Below are 20,868 nucleotides of genomic sequence, written 5' to 3'. Positions count from 1 at the left end.
ACTATTCATCACTGTACCTAGAGACAGGAAAGTTACTTCAGCTGAAGACAGCATTCGAAAGCCATCTTGCCATACTTGACTGAGATCTTACAAGATGGAATACATTTTCTAACCTTTTAATAACAAAAATGGTTAAGTGATTTGCCAAAGCAATGTACAGCTGGCAAAAGAGTCAGGAACACTGCTACATGCACTAGACAGTATGGATTTTCACAGCGGTAAAACAGAGCTTTGGGAAAAAGCAACTCAAACCTAGATGACTCAAGTATATGTTGGTATTGTGACCATAAAAGTAAAGATAACAAGCCATATTTTCATATGTAAAATAAATCAAACATTTGCCATCTTTCAAATATTTTATTTTAGTACTTTTAAATACGTTTTAATACAACAAAGATATAAAACAATATATTAATTCAATCTGAGTTTAGAATCAAAACAATATTTACTTATGTACAGTACTTGCTTTAAACTTCACTGGCATACCTTCTAGCCATTACGTAATACTATTTTCTCTGTGGGAACAAAATTGAAGCAACTGTTCAGTGTGAGAAGTCATGTTTCTACATCCGTATTATGTTACGAATTGTGCACAGTGCAGTCTGTGATTTCTCACATTTGACATATTTCTTATTTGAGAAAAATGAATTCAGAGAGACACCAGAACTAAGTTACAGTAAGTCTTTTAACCACATAGTCAGTTGGCTAGCAGGTCAGGTTACTGTGCTCCACATTTAACATCTTAAGTTCTTACACACCTATTACAAACTGGCTTTGAAAATGTGCATATCTCTAACTTATATACATTATATTCACTGCAACTTTAAGATACAAATGGTAAGCACTGCAGGAAACTGCTATATGAGAAGTTCAGTGTTCATAATACTATAGTGTTTGAAAGGTTGTAAGGAATTGAGGAATGAGCAAGGTATCCTTTGGAGTAAACCTACAGACATTTTTTCCAGAAATACTGTTTCAATTAGAATAGAGACAATGTCAAAGATACATCAGAAGTAGTAATCTATATGGATCACCAGTGGTCTACCAATTAACACCCGATTCTAAAAGTCTATATGCACCAAATAATTCATAGTGTGGGCTGGCTCACTATTAGGACTTCTGTAAAATAAGCTCCCTTCACAAGACTATGATAGTTTTGTAGCTACAGGTCAACTTTCTAATGAATAATGCTAGATTATTTGAAACAAAACCAAAGCAGTCAACATCCTTCACAGATCCTGGCAAACTCTCCCCCGCTCTTCAGTAAAGGTTATATGGACAGAATGAAATACTACTTGTCATAGTCCCTATTGATTACTTTTCTGATATTACACTCCAAGTCCACATAATCCACGTTTATTTATTCAAGACATTTGGTGTTTCTTCAAAGAGAAATTTCATGATTAAGATTCAGCTCCACAATGGTTTTGGTGCTTGCAAACCTCAGTAGACATTAAAAAGTACATAAAGGAGCTAAACAGAAATGAACAAGTGTAGCTCAGAACTGTGCAAACATTGCTAAAAACAACATAGGAATCTATACTTTTATCCTTGCTGAAGGACTTTAATACTTCTAAATAACATTTTATTTAACTTTAACATTTGCATCTGAAAGAGGGTTTTTCCCCCCTCAATTTCACTGATTTCTGCTTCTTAAAACAATTATCAAGGTTCTGTTCTGATGCGTGTTTTACAAAGTTTTTTTTTTTTTTGGGGGGGGGGGTTCTTTTTGCTTAGAACACATTTATGTAGTAATATTAGAAATTCTACTGGCACATGTTTTCTTCTATTGCAGATGAAAAATCAGGGTAAACTGAAAAGAAAATGACATTATCCATTCCCATTACAGTATCAGTATACCATGCAGAGTATGCACTTGCCCTAATCCAAAAAAAGGCTTAAAGTCAAAAGGTAACCCTCACTGAAGTTAGTGATTAGTGATTTGCTTAGAGTTAAGCATATAGTTTGCTTCATCATAAGCAGTATACTTACAGCATCTCCAAGTCTATCACCTCTCTATCACCTAAGCGTGTGCATACATATATGCATGTCCACACATCCACTCCATGTATAACCCAAACTGATAGCACTAAGGAACAGCTTAGGACTACTGCAAAGTCTCAAATATTCCTGGATTTGCCAAGTTACCAAGTAAAAGTATATAAAACATGACCTTCCGCCTCTTTTGTATATCCAGAATCATTCAAAGTCAGACTGACTTTTCTACTTGATTGATTTGTGCACTTGATATGACTTGATTCATGTTCTTGTTAGTCACTTGCACTCCCTAGGTAAAGAACCGACCCGATTCATTCACTGCTCTGAATTCAGAGGCGTGCACTCCCCTACACCATACTAGATGACATGTGTAAGAAACAGATGCAGCAAGTTAAAGGAGGGCAAAGGGACTGATACATGAACATCAGGGCGAAGGATCAAGCCTGAATATACTTAGCATTGTCTCCAAGGCCCGCCAACGCTCTGCTGCCTTCATTTATAAAGGCTCGTCAGCAGCAGAGAAGCACTAAAACCCTTTTAAAGCACCGACTCTTTAAAAAGCAGGCACAGAATTTTCAGGCTGTCAGTCACTTGCAGCTTGTTTCCATCTAATTAACAATAAAGCTTATTCTACCAACTTTAAGGATTGACCGGTGCTATTCTGCAAGTGAGATCAGATTTTCTAACAATTTCAAGCCTTCCACTTGTGTGTTTACAGACAGACAAAATTAACTTCCAAAACAGAAGGGGACAATTATCTTGACAATATTTTAACCCACTCCAGTTCTCACAAAAACCAACCTTTATATACTGTGCATCTCAGACACAGATATTTAGCATCAAGGGAATCAGCACAAAAGAACAAATTTCTTTTTAAAAACACTGATAAGCAATGCTGACTTAACACACAGATTTACTTAACAGAATTTGAGAAAACATATTCAAAGAGAAGCCTTATGCTTCAAAGTATTTCAACTTAATAAAAAACTAGCACTGAAATGATACCTTTACTGTTATGTAAACACCATTACACTGGGCTATACTTCAGAATTGTACTATGTGAATAAGTTCCAAAATAATTTTTCAACGCAGATGTTGGTATGCCAGTTAGCACTGACATAGTTCTTTTCAGAATCAACAGCTTCACAAGTTTAATTGCACACCTTTCCCCACATTATAACTCAGAATACAATCCTGCACATCTGAGGACAGATGGTGTAAGAGTTTAAAACAGCATTCATAACAACCGTGTATGCATTGCAAAGGCAAATATAAATTAGTAAATAAAACTCTCTTATATCAAGTCTCAAGAGGAATGTTCATAATTGCCTTTCCTAAATCAGAAAGGTAAGGACAACAAATGAATAAGTCTTTCACAACATATTCTCCTTTTTTGTTAAGTAGAAGCATACTCCCCCAATCTGGATGGCCGGAACCATCAGGCTATGGCAGATTGAACAATGCATTATTATACTTGCAATTTTGCTAAAAATTGGAATGTGACAAATATAAAAGTCTGCAGAATAGTACAACACGTGTGTGCTCAATGCACTTAGTACAGAGACTAAGATGCACAATTCCTCTGTGAAACAGGAGCTAAATTAAATTACAAAAGTAATATATTATGAAAAGAGGAAGGCTGTCAAGTTAGTAATTGTTTCTAGTACAAACCAGGTTTATAAAAGGAACACAAAGAGAAGACCACCACAGTAGGTTACCAACCTCCAAATACAAAACTGTCTTGCAAGAGTCAACCAAAGGGATTCTTTTCCATGCAAATATACATACATTATGGTCATAAGTCAGCCTGTACCAAGCTGGAAAAGTTTTGTGCAACTTCCCAAGGCTGACTTACACTACCTTTCACATATACCACCTATTCTGAAATTGCAGTAATTAATGAAAAGGGCTACACACTTCATGTGAATTACAACTTTTACCTAACAGGCTTAACCTAATCAGCATAAACCTAATTTCAGCTCTCTTCAGCCAGTGGTAGTAATGTCTTTTTACAAATCATTGCATGAGCAGATACCAACTGTGTGATTCTTGTTTATACATTACGGGCTCAGAGTGATTTTTACAGCCAGAACTGCTTATGCTACTTTTATCTTTCAGCGTAGTAAATGAACAACTCAAGAACTAGTCTTTTTTCATACTTGCTAGAAGAACACATACTGTGTATATATATCCAAATATACTGTGTATATATATCCAGAGATATTCACCATATCATTGACACCAGAGCGATGAAACTTACCTTTAAAATACAAAGATCAATATGAGCACTATCTCCAAAACTCACTACTACACTTTTCCTGAAGAGTTACCAACATGCATTTTCCCCACTGATTTACGGGACAGTAAGATATGTGAAGATAACTTATATTTCTTCCAATGTTAAAGAGCTGCTCATAAAAAGCATGCATAGGTTTGGATATAAACCAATTAAAACCACACAGAAAAGTTATCTTGTGGCTTTAAAAGCACTAAAGCTAACTTTACTTTCAGTGGATGTAGCATTTATTTTTAACTCATTTATTGAAACAACAAAGGGAAAACCTTCAAGTGCTAGAACAACCGCATAGACAATTGATAGACTTGACTAAATAAGCTCTCATTAAAACAAACAACAACACATCATCACTACGTACCCACAAGGCAGACTTTCCTTTTTTGGCATCCTGTAGGCAGACCGTTTACATACGCAATTATTCTTTAAGACTTGTTACTCAACAGTTGAGACCCCCTTTCAGTAAGGAACATCTGCATTTCTCATTATAACACAATACTCCTCAATCTAAGTGTACACAGAGTTTGTTTTAAAAGATAAACTTACGACTGTTTTAAAAGAAAGTCAGAGTAATTTTTTAAGTCAGTATGCATAAAGGCTGACGTGTCAAATAACGGAGAATATTTGGACCTATAAAGGATAGGTTATATTCAGTACAAGCACGTATTTGAGGTTAAAGTTACTTAAACATTCACATAGAACCTTACTAAGGGTAAGTCTTCTGGTTCATATTCATGATTCAGTGATTGCCTTTACCCATTCCTGTCTTCCTTTCTACTTAAGCAAAAACAAAACACATCCCTGTGAAGTATTGGTATCCCGTTATATGGCTAATAATCTAAGAAATGAGACAAGCAGGAGGAGATCACGGAGTGAAAAATGTTATTTTCCATCCCCCCAGCTAGCCTTGTAGGGTGTGAGTCATAATGCTTCATAAAAATCCGAATTAACCCTTACGCTCTTCAGCCAATCAATCTCTTCATTATTGTGGGCTTTGAGAAGGGCCAGCAATACTCATTGGGAACAGTACCATTAACATTGCATTCAAAAAATGAAAACATAGGAAACCAGATCCTTGCTCTCCTACTCTGTTGATATGCTCTAGTATTCGCCAACGTATGATAATACAAGAAGAGTCTTGTAGTGATGTAGAAGGCAATGAAGACATCTATAGAATAATGTTCATGCGCGGCCAAAATGAAGAAGATTCCAAAGAGATTCAGGACCCAGGACAAGGTATGCAAGAAGTTCCAGCTCCTTGGCGTATCTAAGAGAAAAAAGAAGTGATTAATTGGACCATCCCAAAAACCTGAGCTATTATTAAACCATTCCTAGACAACAGAAGTTTACAGACAAGTTTTTCATCCACAAACGTGATCAAGTTACTGCCTTCTTCTGGAAGGTCTGTTTATATCTACCAGTCCAATAAATTCAATGACAACAAGCACAAGTTGTAAAGATCAATTACTTCATCACTTAATTTACAAATACAGCTGCTGCTGTTCATTTCTGGATCAACAGAACATCCTAAAACTATTTAGGAACATGCAAACCTGAATTCCTTGTCCAACAAGCTTCTGTTAATGAAAATCATGCCTTATCTAGTATTAAGGGGGAAAAATAGCAGATTTATAAATGCTTTATGACATCACAATCATACCATCACAGTTGAACTCAAACTAACTATTTTAGCTTGCTATATAATGCATCAAATTGCACTTCATAATTACAGAAGAGCACTACTGTGTGATATGTTCCCATTCATTTGGAGATTTGATACGTTGGCCGTACAGATTATACTGGAGAAACACTTAGCCTGGGACTGTGTCTGACAGGGGTCACTGGCAGATCTGTAATGAAGTGTATAAGGAACAGACAAGCATGAGCGATATCCTCCTCAGTATTCTCCCAGTAGCGAACTAGAAAGCCTTTCCAAATTTCTTGGCTCACATGTTTTTTCTGATGTGCCCTATTTATCCTTCCACTAACCCACGTGGTGCAGTTCCTTTCCCATCTGGAAGAGAATAGTCACGAACCTGAGAAAGAGTGCAGCAATCTGAATTTCTCTCAGCTCTAATGCTGCACCCCGTCCGTGCCTTTGGTTGATGGCAAGCAGTACACACTCTCAACACTTAAGGACATTTAAGTATTGACACTTTGTACTTACATTCTGTGACAAAGAAGTTGAGCATGGTCAGGACAACAGTATGGCCACTGAACATATAATCTCCACACGTATGTACTCCAGTCAGAGTCATTCCAAAGCCACTCCATATTGCAAACGCCCGCTGGAGTTTTGCCCAAACATTGCCATACAACTAAAAGACAGTGTCATGAACCTTTAGTAATTTTTTTTTTTTAAACACATCATCTCCTTAGAGTTATGCCATTGATAACTGAACAACAGCTGTCTAGCAGTATACTTAATATCATTCATCATTTTGGGCTTTTATTAAAATACAGGTTACCATATGTTTGAATTTTATTGAGGCATAGCGAGTCATATTAGTAACTATAATTATACCCCTGATGAATCCTGAAATATAAAGCAAGTATTTTCTGGTAAGTGATTTACATACCGAGACTGCCACCAGTATATTGGAATGTATTCTACCTCCTAATGTGTCATTGTCAAGCTTCCAATATTAAGCTCAAACATATTGCAATTAAAAGTTAGAATAAAAATATGAAACCCCATGTTGTATACCTCTTCTTAAAAGGGGTGAAATATTAATAGTTTTTTTTTTTTTGAAAGCCATGCATCTAACAAGACAAAGACACAACTACTCCATATTCAGCCCTTCCTCATTAAGTCAGTGCCTTCGGTTCACATTTCTCTAACGTATTCTTTCCAGTTTATATTGCGAAATATCCTAAACACCCCCTTCTACCTTTCCCAAATAACTATATCCTCTCCAAAGTGAAAAATGCCTCTAAAATCCCTAAGAACGGATACATGCATAATGGGAATTTTGGAGGGGTGAGGTTGACTGTTCTTACAAACACACAGCTAACATGATGGTCACAACAACTTTAATCATAGATTAAATTTGAAAAAAGGGGGGAGGGGGAAGGAAACAAAATTTTAAAGTATTGTTGTTTTTTTACCTTTCCAGTACACTGTAGATGCTGGCCTGGCACAGAGAGTGAGGTAACGAACATTGTAATGCAACGTAACAAGAATACTGTCCCCATGAGGCTGCAGAGCCTTCGCAGAAGTATAGATCTGGGAAGAGCACACAGGAACCGATAGTAAGAATCCTAATATATTGTATTATTAGATTAAGAAAATGATAAAAGCAGCTCTCCCCGACTTAATCCCATGAAATCATTTCACTATTGTTCCCCAAGCTTTGTTGCAAGTTTGCAGGGTTTTTTTTTTTTTTTTAAATTGACACTGTAAAGGTATGGTTCCGTACGAAAGGATGAGGCAACATAAGAAGCTCACTGCCATCAAAAGGGATAGCCCCATTCCTCTACAACCACATTTGTACTAGCTTTGTCACTCACATGTTCTGTTAGTGAACTGATAACCCTCAATAAATTGGTAAAAATGTAACTTAAAATACGCACACACAAATAGACTTTCTCCCTTCAGTAGCAGCAAGCTGCCAGGTTGGCTCAGCTGTCTCGTAGTATTTCATTTTTGTGGAATTTTCTTATACACAAAATTGTTACAGTATGAGAATATATACAACTCCTTGAAATACTTGGGTTCTGAAGGAAATTGCACATAGAATTAGTGGAAAAGTACATTCAGATCACTCCTTCATAAGGTTCGCAAGTCAACATTCTTAACTAAATCCTCCCTAACTCATTTTAAGATTTTCCTTTTAATAATAAAAGCTGATAAACTTCTAATATGACTCTATTAGAGTCATAAATTCTAGTAACGATCCTTCCTCTGAATCAAGGTACCAGTTAATTCAAATTTTCATATATATATATATATACATATATATATATATATATATATAAAATCTCATACCTGTGTTTGTGAAGGAGAAGAACCAACAGCCAAATATAGCAAAGAATTACACCACACACTTCGGTCATAGCAAAAGCCCATGGTATCCTAGGGACACTAAAACAATGACAAATCAAGAAAGTTAACTTACAGTATAAAAGCCTCAATGTTCTTTCTAGTCTCAGTATTTAGAAAACAGGCATTTAAATTTGTAAGCTCTAACTACAGAACTTGCATTACGCTGATAAAAACTAGACTGGATTAAACATGATTTATATTTATTTTTAATTACCTTATCTTTTTCTAATAATGTATTTTTGGCAGACATATACATGGAATTCCCTAAGTCAAAGAAAATCTCTAGGATACTTTCTAGTAATTTACATGTATGATTCCCTACCAAGATATGTTCTTTTACCATCCAGTTGCCCAATGATCTTTTCCATCCTGACACATTAACTTACATCATGTCTATTATTCTGCTTATGTGAGATCGCCACGTCAACACAATTAACGGAATGCTGCAAAGTTTAAAATCATAAATATATGAAGTAGGACAGAAAAGCATCAGGAAAAAAAATAAAGTTAAATTTCAGTGATAATCAGTATATGCAAACCTTTTAGCCTCGTCTGTCAAAATATTTAATAGCTTCTTGCACACATATGGCACGAGTAACAATTTCCACTCTGCAACTTCACCAAAATACAGACTGACACATTTCAGCAGAGTTTGTTCCTCAAAGTTCTGCGTTCCCTTTGATACAAAGAGGTAGCAAAGCACTGCCCAAATGCTAGCTCTGCAGTAATCCTCTGGCATTGTTTTGTGGGCTGCTGCTTTCCGGCCTCCTGCCCACTGAATGCCATGTTAGTGCCTGGAAAGAGAGTCCAGCAATGCTGTAACTCCCAGTCTCCCTCCTCCATTCTACTCTGCTGAGCGCAGTCAATCCTTGCCAAGTAATATCTACATTTGCAGTGGATTTTGCACACTTACTCAAAAGATTAGCCTTACTGACTTCACTAAGACAATTAATGCAAATAGAGATTACTGGCAGGAATAAGGACATAAGACTGAACTTCTAGACAGTTTATCTTGTCTCCTTAAACTCTCTAGGCATTAAGCTCTCTATGGCGTAATTGCACATAGACCATTTATCCCCTATCAAATTTCTAGTCAATGACTAGAATTTCACCTCTGCGACTGTATACCATTTCAGACTGGAGTGGAATATTTTCTTCAACACTAAAAAAAATGAGCAGGTACTGCATAAATCACGACTATGTTTTAATAGATACTCTGTGGTTAAAAAAGTGTTGTCTGTTAAGCCTACTGCAGAGTGTCTCTAAATCATCATCAACAAGCGTACACTGGAGAGAGAGCACAAAAACAGTATTAACGCTATCACCCTTCAACTTTCTTGCTCACTGGCACTTAGCTTACCATCTACCTCAAAGCAGAAGAGAGCGTACCTTCTCCACAAAGCCAACCATCAGTGGGCTGCTGGGACACACAGACAGCTCAGAACTAAGACAAGGATATTCTTTCATCAAAGAATTTTTCGATAAAGATACGTAAAAATTTCATGGCAACATCTGGATTTAGCAAAAGCACATGGCTGCTTATCTATGTCAGCTGACTTTTTTTTTTTTTTTTTTTTTTTTTTAAAATGTACAGCAATCAAGATACAAATACATCCAGGTCTATTTTAAGGTCACATCTCAGGCATGGTGGAGAGAATCAAAACACTTTCAACATCCTCCAGGAACTCAGACAGCAATTTCTGCAGAAAATATTCTTCTTCCTATCTAATTTCCAATGTAAACAAACTACTATGGATAGGCCAAACTAGAAAACCCATCTACAAATGAAGCTAGGTTCTAACCCACAAGGTTCCTTTGCAGCTTTTATCAGGAGGACTATTCAAAGGCACAGGTCCTGCTTTCTTCCTTTATTTTAACCTTTTCTCTCACACCAAAGTACCTAACTTGGTTCAAAAGAACAAAATGGTGTTTGCTTTAATACTCCACAAACTCTTCACTCCTAGTTCTGCAGTGATTAAAGACGACAAGATACATACGAGATTGAGATTTTTAAAAAAGTTTATCTTTGGAGAGAGGCTCAAGCATTACGCAAACCCCTCACAGAAAGTAAAGGCTCTTTAACTCTCTGAAAGATGGACTTATCGGCAAAGCAACCACCCCTTGCTATCGACATCGCAAGTTCAATCTCTTAAGCAGGTTCCTCATAAAACCACATATACTGGAATGAGAGGATGGAAGAATTTAATCCCTGTATTGTAGTATTACTATTAGTAGTTAGCTAAAGTTGAAATAAATAGCAGAAATAAATAGCAGAAATAAATATAAACTGGGTAGAACAGCTCAATTTCTTTTCCCCTGCTCAGACTAAATTTCTACTTCTAACTGAGGCACATTTCAATCTTAACAGAAGGGTCTAATATACTCAAACTATTACTTTGCAGGAGCATCTTCAAGAGCATATGAAGCTTTTTGACAACAAAGAACAGATAACCTATGCTTTAACAATCAATTTATTGGTTTATTTTAAAAGAAAATTTCTTACCTGTCTAGAAATATGTCTGGCAGAGGTGGATATGTCTGCATGTCAGGTACTCGCTCATGTACTATAACCATAACAAATGATGTAAAGCCAAACACTATGAAGACGTACACACAACTTAAAACCGTCTTCCAGTACTCTGGGTCCAACCTTCGCATAGAGTGTTTGTTTTTTCCATTTGAGTATTGATACTGATCACCATTCAAGTCAGTAACTGGTCCATCATAGTCTCGAGGTACTTCACCGTTACAAAACCAATCTGTACCTTGAAGTGCACCAACATTAGGGCACACTGTGCTAAGATGACTATCACTGCTGTAACCCAGCTCTTCTAGGACATCAATATGTTGTTTTTGTAGTTTGCGAATGGACAACATTAGCCTTTTGATATCTCCTAGGACTTTGATTTCTAAAGGAGGGGATCGTAAGTCATATTCAGTAAGTGTCAGTAACGTAATTCCATCTAGCCTATGTCTATTGCACAAAATATCCACATATTCACAGAAGCCTTCTTCTTTCAGCCACCTGGCCACATTCTTGGTAGTCCAACGTCGAATGCAAAGCTGGTTATTGCCTGCCATCATCCTTCTCTATTCGCCAACAAAATAGACCTGTTATATATTGGAGAAAGAGACAAGACCTAAATGTTTACTAAAGATTACTGAAATGTCAGTGTATCTTGCACACTTCCAGATGCTTAATTAGCCAAAATATTTTTACACAAGAGCTAGCTTAAAAAGCCCATGTAATTCATTATGTAAGCAGTTTAAAAACTATTTAGACATTCTTTTAAAGCAAAACTAAATTAAGGTTATCTAATTCCTAAACAGAAAAGGAAATTTAAAGTCATTCAGAAAAAGAATATTTCCTAGGTGCACCCAGTCTAGTTTTAGTCTTTTGTTTAAAAAAAAAAAGTTTGTCAATTATACAAGGCAATGAAAAATCAAATACTTTTCTGTTTAAATATCAGCTTAAGCATTACTCTCTTCTACTATTTGAAATTCCTAAACTAAGCAAGAAAGGACAGCCTGAAACCATATAAAACCAAATTAGGACTAAAATAGTACACAACAGGTCAAAAACTTTCCACTGCTTCAAAAATATATACTGACGCTTTGGTGACTTGAATCTCCTGGTAAACTCTAAGCCAAGGTATCTACAATAAGTAGGTGTACGTTAATGGTGTAGTCATCGTATTTCAATATATGTTTCCTTTGAAGTAATTAAGATAGAAGTTTGTCATACTGTAAATCATTTAAGATACTCACCTTTTAAAATCACATTGGAGATTGAGCATTAGTTTTATTCCAAAACATCTTTAACAGTGATGTGATAATAGATACCATAACTGCACACTAAAAATGAAAAAATATATTCGCTTCATACAGATTTCTCAGTAACTGTTTTCTTGACTCTAAAATATTGTTTGAAGGAAGGAAACACATCCCAGCAACACTTTACTCGCATGGAATTGACAATTGTAGACTGTAGTTCTAGTCCATACCACCGTAAGTAATTTAATATCTTTAGAATAAAAAAAAAAAAAAAAAAAAACAGAACACGATCCACTAAATACAAGGAAAAAAAAGGCAAGTGATGTAAAACTAATAAAAAGCTTATTCAGTATTTAAAAACGCATGAACAGCAATACAGAATGAATTTGTGCATAATTTGTATGTGGTGGCTTATGTACAGCTACCCTCCAAGAAACAGCTACAGTTTTACAATTTTCTGTCCTAGGAAAAACATCTAATTTACAGGAAAAAAACTAATATACTAGATTCTTTCAATCATGATGCCAACCAAATCATAGCACAAAGATAATACAACACACTAGCTGCCACAAACATATTTAAAGTTTTCAGAGTGAAAAATCAGAAAACATTCTATTTTATCTATTGTTTAGCTTCTGCATGTAGTAAACACGCACTCAAAACCAGTACAAATATTCAAGTTTTACATAGTTTTCAGGGATGCAGCCTGTGAAAAAGGGCTGAAAAGGTAGCCTGCGCTCCTGATCCCACCAAAAGCTCTTTCTTTCTCACTTCCCTTTTAAAAAAGGTACTGTGCCTATAGTACTGCTTTCTGAAAATTCACGTTTGCTATTTTTAGAAGTAGCACTTCTAATGCTATGAGCTGGAAAAGGCATGGTCTTCTCTTCAAACGCAGACTTATTTATTAAGGTTATCACAAAGACAGCTAATTCTGGTTACCAGTATCTGTCCATTTCTGTGCTTTACTACTTTTGAAAATCTCGTGCAACAGCTCTTTCTCTACTTTGATCATACAGTTATTAGCAAAAGAATTATAATATTTAATTTGCAATTAATGATCAGTTGACTGATCTGTTTTGTACTATATCTTATTTCATCTTAAGTAAAGTAGAAAGTTTTACTGAAAGTCAAAAACAAAACAAAACAAAACACCCACCACACACCCACCTGAGTCACCTATCTAGACCTCTGGCTTTTCTTACTCAGAAAGATAGATGAAACGCAATAAGGGCAAAATTTGTTAAACCTAACATTACATACAGTGTAACACTATAATCACTGCAAATTTTCTAGAAGCAGTGAATTTAAAGACCTGCCAAAAATTCACTCAACTTACTGATTTGTCTTCTAACCAAAGCCACTTCTGAGGGTAAAGGCAGGAAATTCTCCTTAATCTACAAGAATTCTGTTTATGTGTTACAAGTCAAGAATCCTAACACCAACCTAGCATTTATTCATCTAGCGTTGCAAGAATAAAATACAATCCCATATCACATGCAATAAAAGTGACCTTTTAACACCAAGTAAGCATACCCCTCCTAAATGTCAAAGGTCATTGCTGAAAGGGCTGGATCTGGGAGAAAGCCTGCATCAACTTATGATGCACCCAATCAGATCTGTTTCTATTTTTAAATGCGTCAAAGACAAGACAGTTGAGCAATTAAAAGACAAAGTAGCCAACAAAAGGAACAAGCTCTTACACAATACGCACACGTAAGCCGTTCCACACAGCTCATACTGAACTTCATCTTTACAGCAACAGTTCAGTTTTTACGACAATGTTAATTTCTTTAACTTGGAAGCTGCATTCTCCAGACTACTCATTTAGAGCCACTTTTGTAGTCTACACAGTGAAAAGCACTTTTCCTAATAATCCTAGCACTGGAAATACAACACAGATCTTTATGCCCAACTAGCAAATGCTCATTTGTGAAGCTTAAGAAAATTGCCAGCTTACAGGCCAGAAACAGAAATATTCTACATCCATGATAATCAACCTTAATTTCTTTACACATCTTTTGGAAATTTCTTTACCCCAGTATTTTAACTTGGACTCCAAAATGGATTTATGTTGTAATATTACCAATCTGCAATGCCAGACTGACCAATGAAATGGAAGAGACCAAGTTGCCTAGATAACGGTACCTGTCTTTTAACACAAAACAGCACTGAAAACTACTTTTTTGCCTCCTACATCCCTGGTTTTATCTCTGAAACTAAATAATGGAACATTCATGAGTAACGCAGAGCAAGCAGGAACTTAAGTGCCAGAGGACAGAAGATACTTTTCACCTAACATCAGCAATGTCTGCAGCCAGTCAATTATTTGCTTTCCTGTTACTGTAGTCTTACATTTAGTCAGTTCATCAGTAGGGCATATCATGTGTTCCATTTCCCTTTTTCCTTCCTCAGCCTTTCAATAAACAGCATGAACACAACTGAACAAGAACTTGTGTGTGTGCATGCACATACACATGTATAAGGATATCTTTTTTAGAAAGAGTTATATTATGAGCCATGTATATTTCTAGAATTTGGACAGGGCATTTTAAAAGATAAGGTGCCTCTGAGAGGCAGAGTATACTCCAGCTGTTAGCATAGTATGTTTCTTAAATGCATATTTAAAAATGAAAAATTAATCTCTCTCAAAATGATTATCCACAATTTGTATCATGTTTTCCACTACGGAATTACTGCCAGTCAACCATTAAGTAGCTCTGTGCTTATAAAGTTCCCAAACATACAGACTTTGGTTCAGTATTTTGAGCTAAAAACGTGGAAAGCTGAATATGATTATCACTACTACAGCCAGGGGAAAGTGGCATTAACATACTAACATTTAGGCTGGGATCCTGTTACAGAAACAGAACTTGATTACACCAAAATCACAGCTGAAGGGTTAGATGAGATTCTAGCTATGTCTGCAGCACAGCACACAACACTAACCGAATTAGGATTTTGCATGCATATCTGGAGTAAACTACCAGCATCATTACTGTTCCACAATCTGCCCATGTGCGCCTGGGAGGCAAAGCCTGTAGCTCTCTGCTGACACACTTACTGATTTCTTTTCCACATAGGTTCAAATCTTGCCATCCTTGAGATAGATTTTAGGAAGGACAATGAAGAACTATCAGATCTCAAGTGATTTAACCTACATTTCTGGGTAGAAGGTTTCAAGCTGAAGTATAGACAAGTCCAACTAACCCCTTCCTTTACTGCATCAGCTGGCCCAAGAGTAAAACATCTCACACCTCAGGTGAAAAGTTTTTCTATACAAAGTCTGCTGTTTGCAGTGCAGACACGACCCAGGTTTGAGTACTTGGCTCCCCTGCACAAGAAAGCCATAAACAAAGACGTATGCTGAGCCAACTTGCAATAGTAATGCTACTGTCACATACCAATTTAGAAATGCTGTGCTGGAAAAAGAACATACAGCACTGCCTTGTTATGCATAGAAAGTCTCAGATTCTCTGTTGACTGGCATTAGAAGTTTGCCACTTACTCTTCCTGAAAACCCATGAGTTCTTCAGTGCTTATTTAAGCAAACAACATCAAAGGTTTCATTGCAATATAACATACATTAATGCAGTGATTTGATCCTTACCTAAACACCCCTATATGTAGTAAGATATCTTGTAAATAGAAGAAGAAAACTTGCATAAATAAAATGCGATTAAAATTTTTAAATACAATAGCTACCCCTGTATATATAAGGCTGATCAAGCACAGAACAAAAGCCACTGAGACTGAAAAATTACAGAAATATTTTCCAGAAGTAAACTCACAAAAACTTCAAATGCAGAAATATTCCCATAAAATTTGCATTCTCTTTTTCTTAGGGACTTTGCAATGATAGTTGTTTCATAAACATTTTTACTAAGTGATATCAGCAGTATTTTAGCTGTACTCAAAGATCTTAGTGCTTTTTCTGAAGGCAAGATAAGAAAGTTCTGAAATTGTCATGTTTAGTTTATTCTATGTCTTAAATTTTTAAACCATAAAGGAATGTGTGTTTCTCTAGCATTACTCATTCAAGTGCTGCACTGTGGAAAATGAATATAAAGTTTATACTTATAAATTCAAAGATTTGCTCCATATGCTTAGGAGAGTCTTTCTGTTGGGAAGTAAAACTGACAGCAGGTATTACAGAATATCCTGAAAGTTAAACATATTTGCCTTAAGAACCACTAAAGTGCTATTACGTATTGCAGCAAGCTGAATAGTATACATACTGCTCCTTGACTTTTACACGTCATTAAACCAAATGGGTTGTACTGTACTCAAGTGAATGCTCTTAACAGCTCACCTCTATTCTAATAACTAGCCAACAAAACACTTTTCATCCTGCCACTGTAATTCAAGGCGCACAAGTGATTTTTAAACAACTGAACAACTACTCCCCCACTCAAGTTATCTTAGAACATAACTCAGAGTATTTCATTAATATTTGTACAAGACCTTGAACACTTCACATGCTAAAAGTCAAATGTCAAGTTTGTTGTTTTTTTTTTTTTCTTCCCCTTTTTCCCCCTCCTCCAGCCTCAAGAAATACTATATCCATCTGGTAACAGAACGTTTGCTGTTGTTTATCCAGCCTACCAGAAAAGAAATTTGGGTTTGCTGCTCTCTCCTTTCACCTCCTCCTTCTCTTCCCACCCTCCCACCTTAAGATGAAAATACAGGAGAGATAAGAAAGATCTACCCATCCAAATTAATACTAGAACAATATCGGAAGAGAAACTATCTGTTCTTACTCTCTACAGTCACAGCCTGCTTCCTAGTCTAGTGAAAAATCTAGGAGCCTTCCTCATTTTAGAGGCATTAAATTAAATAAGAAAGGGATATCACTTTTAAAAACAATGATTATCATTAAACATTTGTAATGTAATACAGCTTATGTATCTCAAGCAGCTTAGTGGACTGCAATATTGAGCTCCGTTCAAAGAAAAGTGACTGTATAGAACCTGAAAGATTGCAACTTTGAGGCCAATGAGTGTTTTTAATCGTATACCACTGAAAAAAAGCTGTCAAAAAGATCATGTAAAATAGCAAACAGAAGACAATGTAGACTTCTTCCTCTTTAACAGGTCTTCCAAATATTTCCTCTATGTAAGTAGCATCTTCACAGCTTAAACTGATCTGATCTAATTTCCCAATGAATTTATTTCTACTGGGTATAAAATCACTTCACCCCAATCCTGAAGGTTGATTTTGCCTTTTTCCATATCACATGAAGCAAGATAAAGAACAAGACCACAGGGATTTGCTTACCTCTGGTATCCTGCAAAAGGCACCCCCTACCAAACATGAAAGGCATGTAAGTGCTGGGAAAGGTCTGGCTGAGCTTTTGCCGCCCCAGAGCACAGCATGATCAGTTGCTCTGTAGAGATGGCACATACACTGCGTCCGGTTGCATGAAGCAGCTCTGCGGAGAGGGAGCATACTTTTTAGCACAAATTGATTCTTCCATCAGCATATAACACTGCATGTGCTTTTTTCCTGAATTTTGCAAACAGAGTCATCAAATACAAACCATGAGGCCACTTCAATATCAGTTACAAACCAATAAAAAGGCAAACATTAGAACACCCATTTGCCTCTTCTTCCATTAACTTATGGATCTTGAAAAAAATATCCTTTTGAGATATAATTACAACAAAAATTAGAAAAGCGTAACACCAGCAATAATTACCTGAATAGTTTGAGAAGCCAACTAATGCATTAGCCATGTAAAATTGGCAGACTGGATAACAGTTCCTGCAAAGTTAACTTTCTAAGCATAGTTATGACTTAAAACGGCTATCAAAAAAAAAAAAGTATGCTATAAAGGCAGACTGCTCCATTTAATCATGAAACCTGAAGAGCATGCATGTAAAACAGCAATGGCACCTTTCCACACTGCCTTGCTGATTATTTATCAAATCCTGCTTACTCAACCGCTTTTTACAGAAAAATTGAATATCGTGTCCTCCAAAAAAAAAAATCACCAATTTTACATCTCCGACCGAGGGAAAAAAGTTATCTGAATATCAGCTTTGACCTGGTACAACTCTTTTTGTATCTAACTGTAAGACTGAGGCACAGTGTAAGTTCTTGACATTATTTCCAGAAGCAGTACTTTTCTGTCAAGGCTAACATAGGTATTAAAACCAAACAACCTGTCTCTCTTGACAGACCTGCTACGCTAGAAGAGCACAGCAACAGCGCACAGCTAAGCTGCCCAACATTTGCCATACTCTTGCTCAGCAGACTACAGATTTTGCCACTCATCTGATAAAAGCTCGCACTGCGTCATCTCGAGAGGTCTTTTACTGTTGACCGTTAGCAAAACGGAAAGTGTACGCAGCTCACAGAAAAATAACAAGGCACAGACGCCTAGAAGGGGGTGAGACCCCAACCTTCGCCACCAAACAGGCAAGGCTGGAAACGCACGCGGTTTCTGGTTTCTCCGTGGACTGCGGGTTCCTTAAGCGCTGGCCCGAAGCCTCGGCGGCAGCACCCACGCGGGAGGAGGAGGAGGAGGAGCGGGTGGAAGCGCTGCGCCCGTGACAGGCAGGCCCCCTCCCCACGCAGAGCGGGGCTTTCAGCGCCAAGAGAAAACACCGCCGCGGCTGAGCCCCTCCTCTCTCAGGCAGCTCAGCCTGAGCTGGCGCCCCCCAGCACGGCCGCTCCCGCTACCGGGCACCGCTACAGGGCAGCGCCGGGAGCCGGTGCCCGGCGCAGGGCCCCCGGCAGAGGGGCGGCCCCGGCCCCGCCAGGCCGGGCTCGGGCCCCCCCGACCCCCGCGGCGGCGCCCACACCGCTGCCTGCCGCACGACCCCCGCCGGCGCCGCGGCGTTCAGCGCCCGCCGCCCTCACCTGCCGCGGCGCTACGTGGCGGTGCCGCAGCGCCCTGCTCCGGGGTGGGGGGGGGGGGCGGGGGAGGCGGCTCCGGCGCGTCCTCGCTCCCTCGGGCGGCGGCGGCGGCGACGGCGGCGGCGGCGGCGGCCACCGCGACCACCCCATGCCCGGCCGGAAGTGGCGGCCACCCGCGCCGGGCCCCGAGGAGGCGGCGGAAGGGGCGGGGCCGAGGGGGCGGGGCCGGCGCGCGGGCGGGGCTTCCCGCCCTCGGGGGCGGCTGTGCGCGGCCCGGCGCGTCAGGCCGTGCTCGCTGGCGGCGGCGCACCGCGGGGTGCGGTGTGGTGCGGTGCGGTGCGGTCCGCCGCCGCCGCCTGTGCAGCCCTGGGCGGGCCAGCGCCGCCGCGCCCCGGCTGCCCGTCCGTTGAGGCCTCGCCCGCGGCTGTGCTGGTTACGCTCACCTCCGAGTGCAGGCTGCCCCAGGCCACGGAGGGGTCACGGGATCTGTTCTGCCCGCGAGCAGCAGGAGTGACGGGCTTGGACAAAGCTGAGCAGGGTCACAACTTTGAGCCGTGCAATAAATTCCTAATCGGGAGATGGTTGGCAGCACAGCGCGCAGCGGTCATGCAACAAGAAAAGATGAAGTTTTCCGTAGTCCCAGCCGAGTTCAGCAGGAGAGAAGGAAGGGAATCTTTCGCTTTTCTGACTGAAGAACAGCAGAACATAATTAAACCAGAGTAAAGATAATAAAATTGTACTCTACTGGAAGACGCTGCAGTATAGCGTGTCCTCCAGGACGATCTCTCTGTCCGTCTTCGGGGCAGTACCTTAGTACAGCCTGGGCAGGATGAAAGGGGTGGAAGTTTCCTACCACATTAAGCAGAATTTTATTAAGCTGATGAATAAACATTTAGAATGATCCTTCCATCATTTAAAAAAAAATCACTAGTGTAGTCAGGAAAATATCCCTGTCCTTCATGAAAGGCCCGCCTCTGAAAAACATAGCAGAGAAAACTTGCCAAACCCTCTTAAAAGTTGGTGTCAATTTTCGTATCACAGAAACTGTCGCGAAACATTTTTCTTTTAGATCCATCATTTTTTGCACCGTTATTCTTTTCTGGTGTCTGTAGAAAAAAATAAATCCGAAAACTGGCAGGTGGCGGACAGCACTTTGTCAAGCATTTATCCAAGGTGATCCAAAGCGCAGATGTGGACAGCACGAATGAAAGCTTATGACTTATGAAAGCTTTAACAAGGCACTGTAACTTTAGGTGCCCCATAACCTATAAATAATACAAATGGAGGGGACAGAAGGGGACAGATAAATTATAAACAAATGACTCCAGAAATAAATTTATTCTGTATATCAGCTGTGTTAGCAGCCAGCCCTTTGCCGCAGCGTAATGCCGTCTGAAGAATATACAGAACTTTCTTGACTGATGACGCAATTACAGTGAGGTCCAATATAAGTCTCCTCAATTGTAGCTTCAGTTGAAGTAAAAAGCGTACGTGCCAATGTCGCTCCATTAAGTTAATGAAACTTGCCATGTGAGAGAATTTGGCTTTGAATTCTTTCTTCACAAAGAAAAAAAACCCAGTCTTTTACAATCCTTGTACATGTGCAAGTACAGTGAAAGAAAATGAAATTTTGCATTTCAAAAGTCTTATTTAAAAAATAAACAAACAAAAATCAAACAGACCTCAGGAGAAGCTGGTAATAAAGCAGGTTGAAACGTTGAAGTAATTCAGCTTACTCCAGGTCCACATTCAGTGTGTATTCAAATTAACTAGTATTCATCCGACAAGAAAAAAAAAATTACAGGAGAGAAAGGAGGGCAAGCTAAAATAGAACTTTAATGCTTCTTTACTATGTGCATTCACTGCTTTTTCTGTCATGGATCTTTTTTCCTCACCACCT

General features: G+C 38.5%; 1 protein-coding gene across 3 annotated transcripts; it reads right to left on the bottom strand.

The window, feature by feature from the left end:
• Positions 1 to 337: 337 nt before the first annotated feature.
• SAMD8 (sterile alpha motif domain containing 8) lies at positions 338 to 19,859 on the bottom strand. 3 transcript variants are annotated; one of them, XM_068950486.1, is made up of 8 exons: positions 18,972 to 19,075; positions 17,385 to 17,538; positions 12,105 to 12,191; positions 10,840 to 11,447; positions 8,280 to 8,375; positions 7,400 to 7,517; positions 6,459 to 6,609; positions 338 to 5,558 (listed from the first exon to the last, which is right to left on the bottom strand). In XM_068950486.1, the coding sequence occupies exons 4-8, from the start codon at positions 11,418 to 11,420 to the stop codon at positions 5,254 to 5,256; spliced, it is 1,251 nt and encodes a 416-aa protein (XP_068806587.1). In that variant the 5' UTR covers positions 11,421 to 11,447; positions 12,105 to 12,191; positions 17,385 to 17,538; positions 18,972 to 19,075; the 3' UTR covers positions 338 to 5,253. The 3 variants fall into 3 exon arrangements, with proteins under 3 accessions (XP_068806587.1, XP_068806586.1, XP_068806584.1); XM_068950485.1 differs by lacking the exons at positions 12,105 to 12,191; positions 18,972 to 19,075 and adding an exon at positions 19,412 to 19,859; XM_068950483.1 differs by lacking the exon at positions 12,105 to 12,191.
• Positions 19,860 to 20,868: the final 1,009 nt, after the last annotated feature.

Source organism: Struthio camelus, chromosome 7, assembly GCF_040807025.1.
Source record: "Struthio camelus isolate bStrCam1 chromosome 7, bStrCam1.hap1, whole genome shotgun sequence".
Lineage (NCBI taxonomy): Eukaryota > Metazoa > Chordata > Aves > Struthioniformes > Struthionidae > Struthio > Struthio camelus.
The sequence above is the reverse complement of the archived record's forward strand: the minus strand, read 5'-3'. Positions and strand labels throughout refer to the sequence as shown.

Coding starts and splice junctions, on each gene's coding strand:
- SAMD8 (XM_068950485.1), bottom strand. CDS start 11,420: ATGATGGCAGGCAATAACCAGCTTTGCATTCGACGTTGGACTACCAAG. Junction 6,610..7,399: donor ATCTACAGTGTACTGGAAAG/GTAAAAAAACAA, acceptor ACTGTCTTTTAG/TTGTATGGCAATGTTTGGGC. Junction 5,559..6,458: donor CAACTTCTTTGTCACAGAAT/GTAAGTACAAAG, acceptor TTTTTCTCTTAG/ATACGCCAAGGAGCTGGAAC.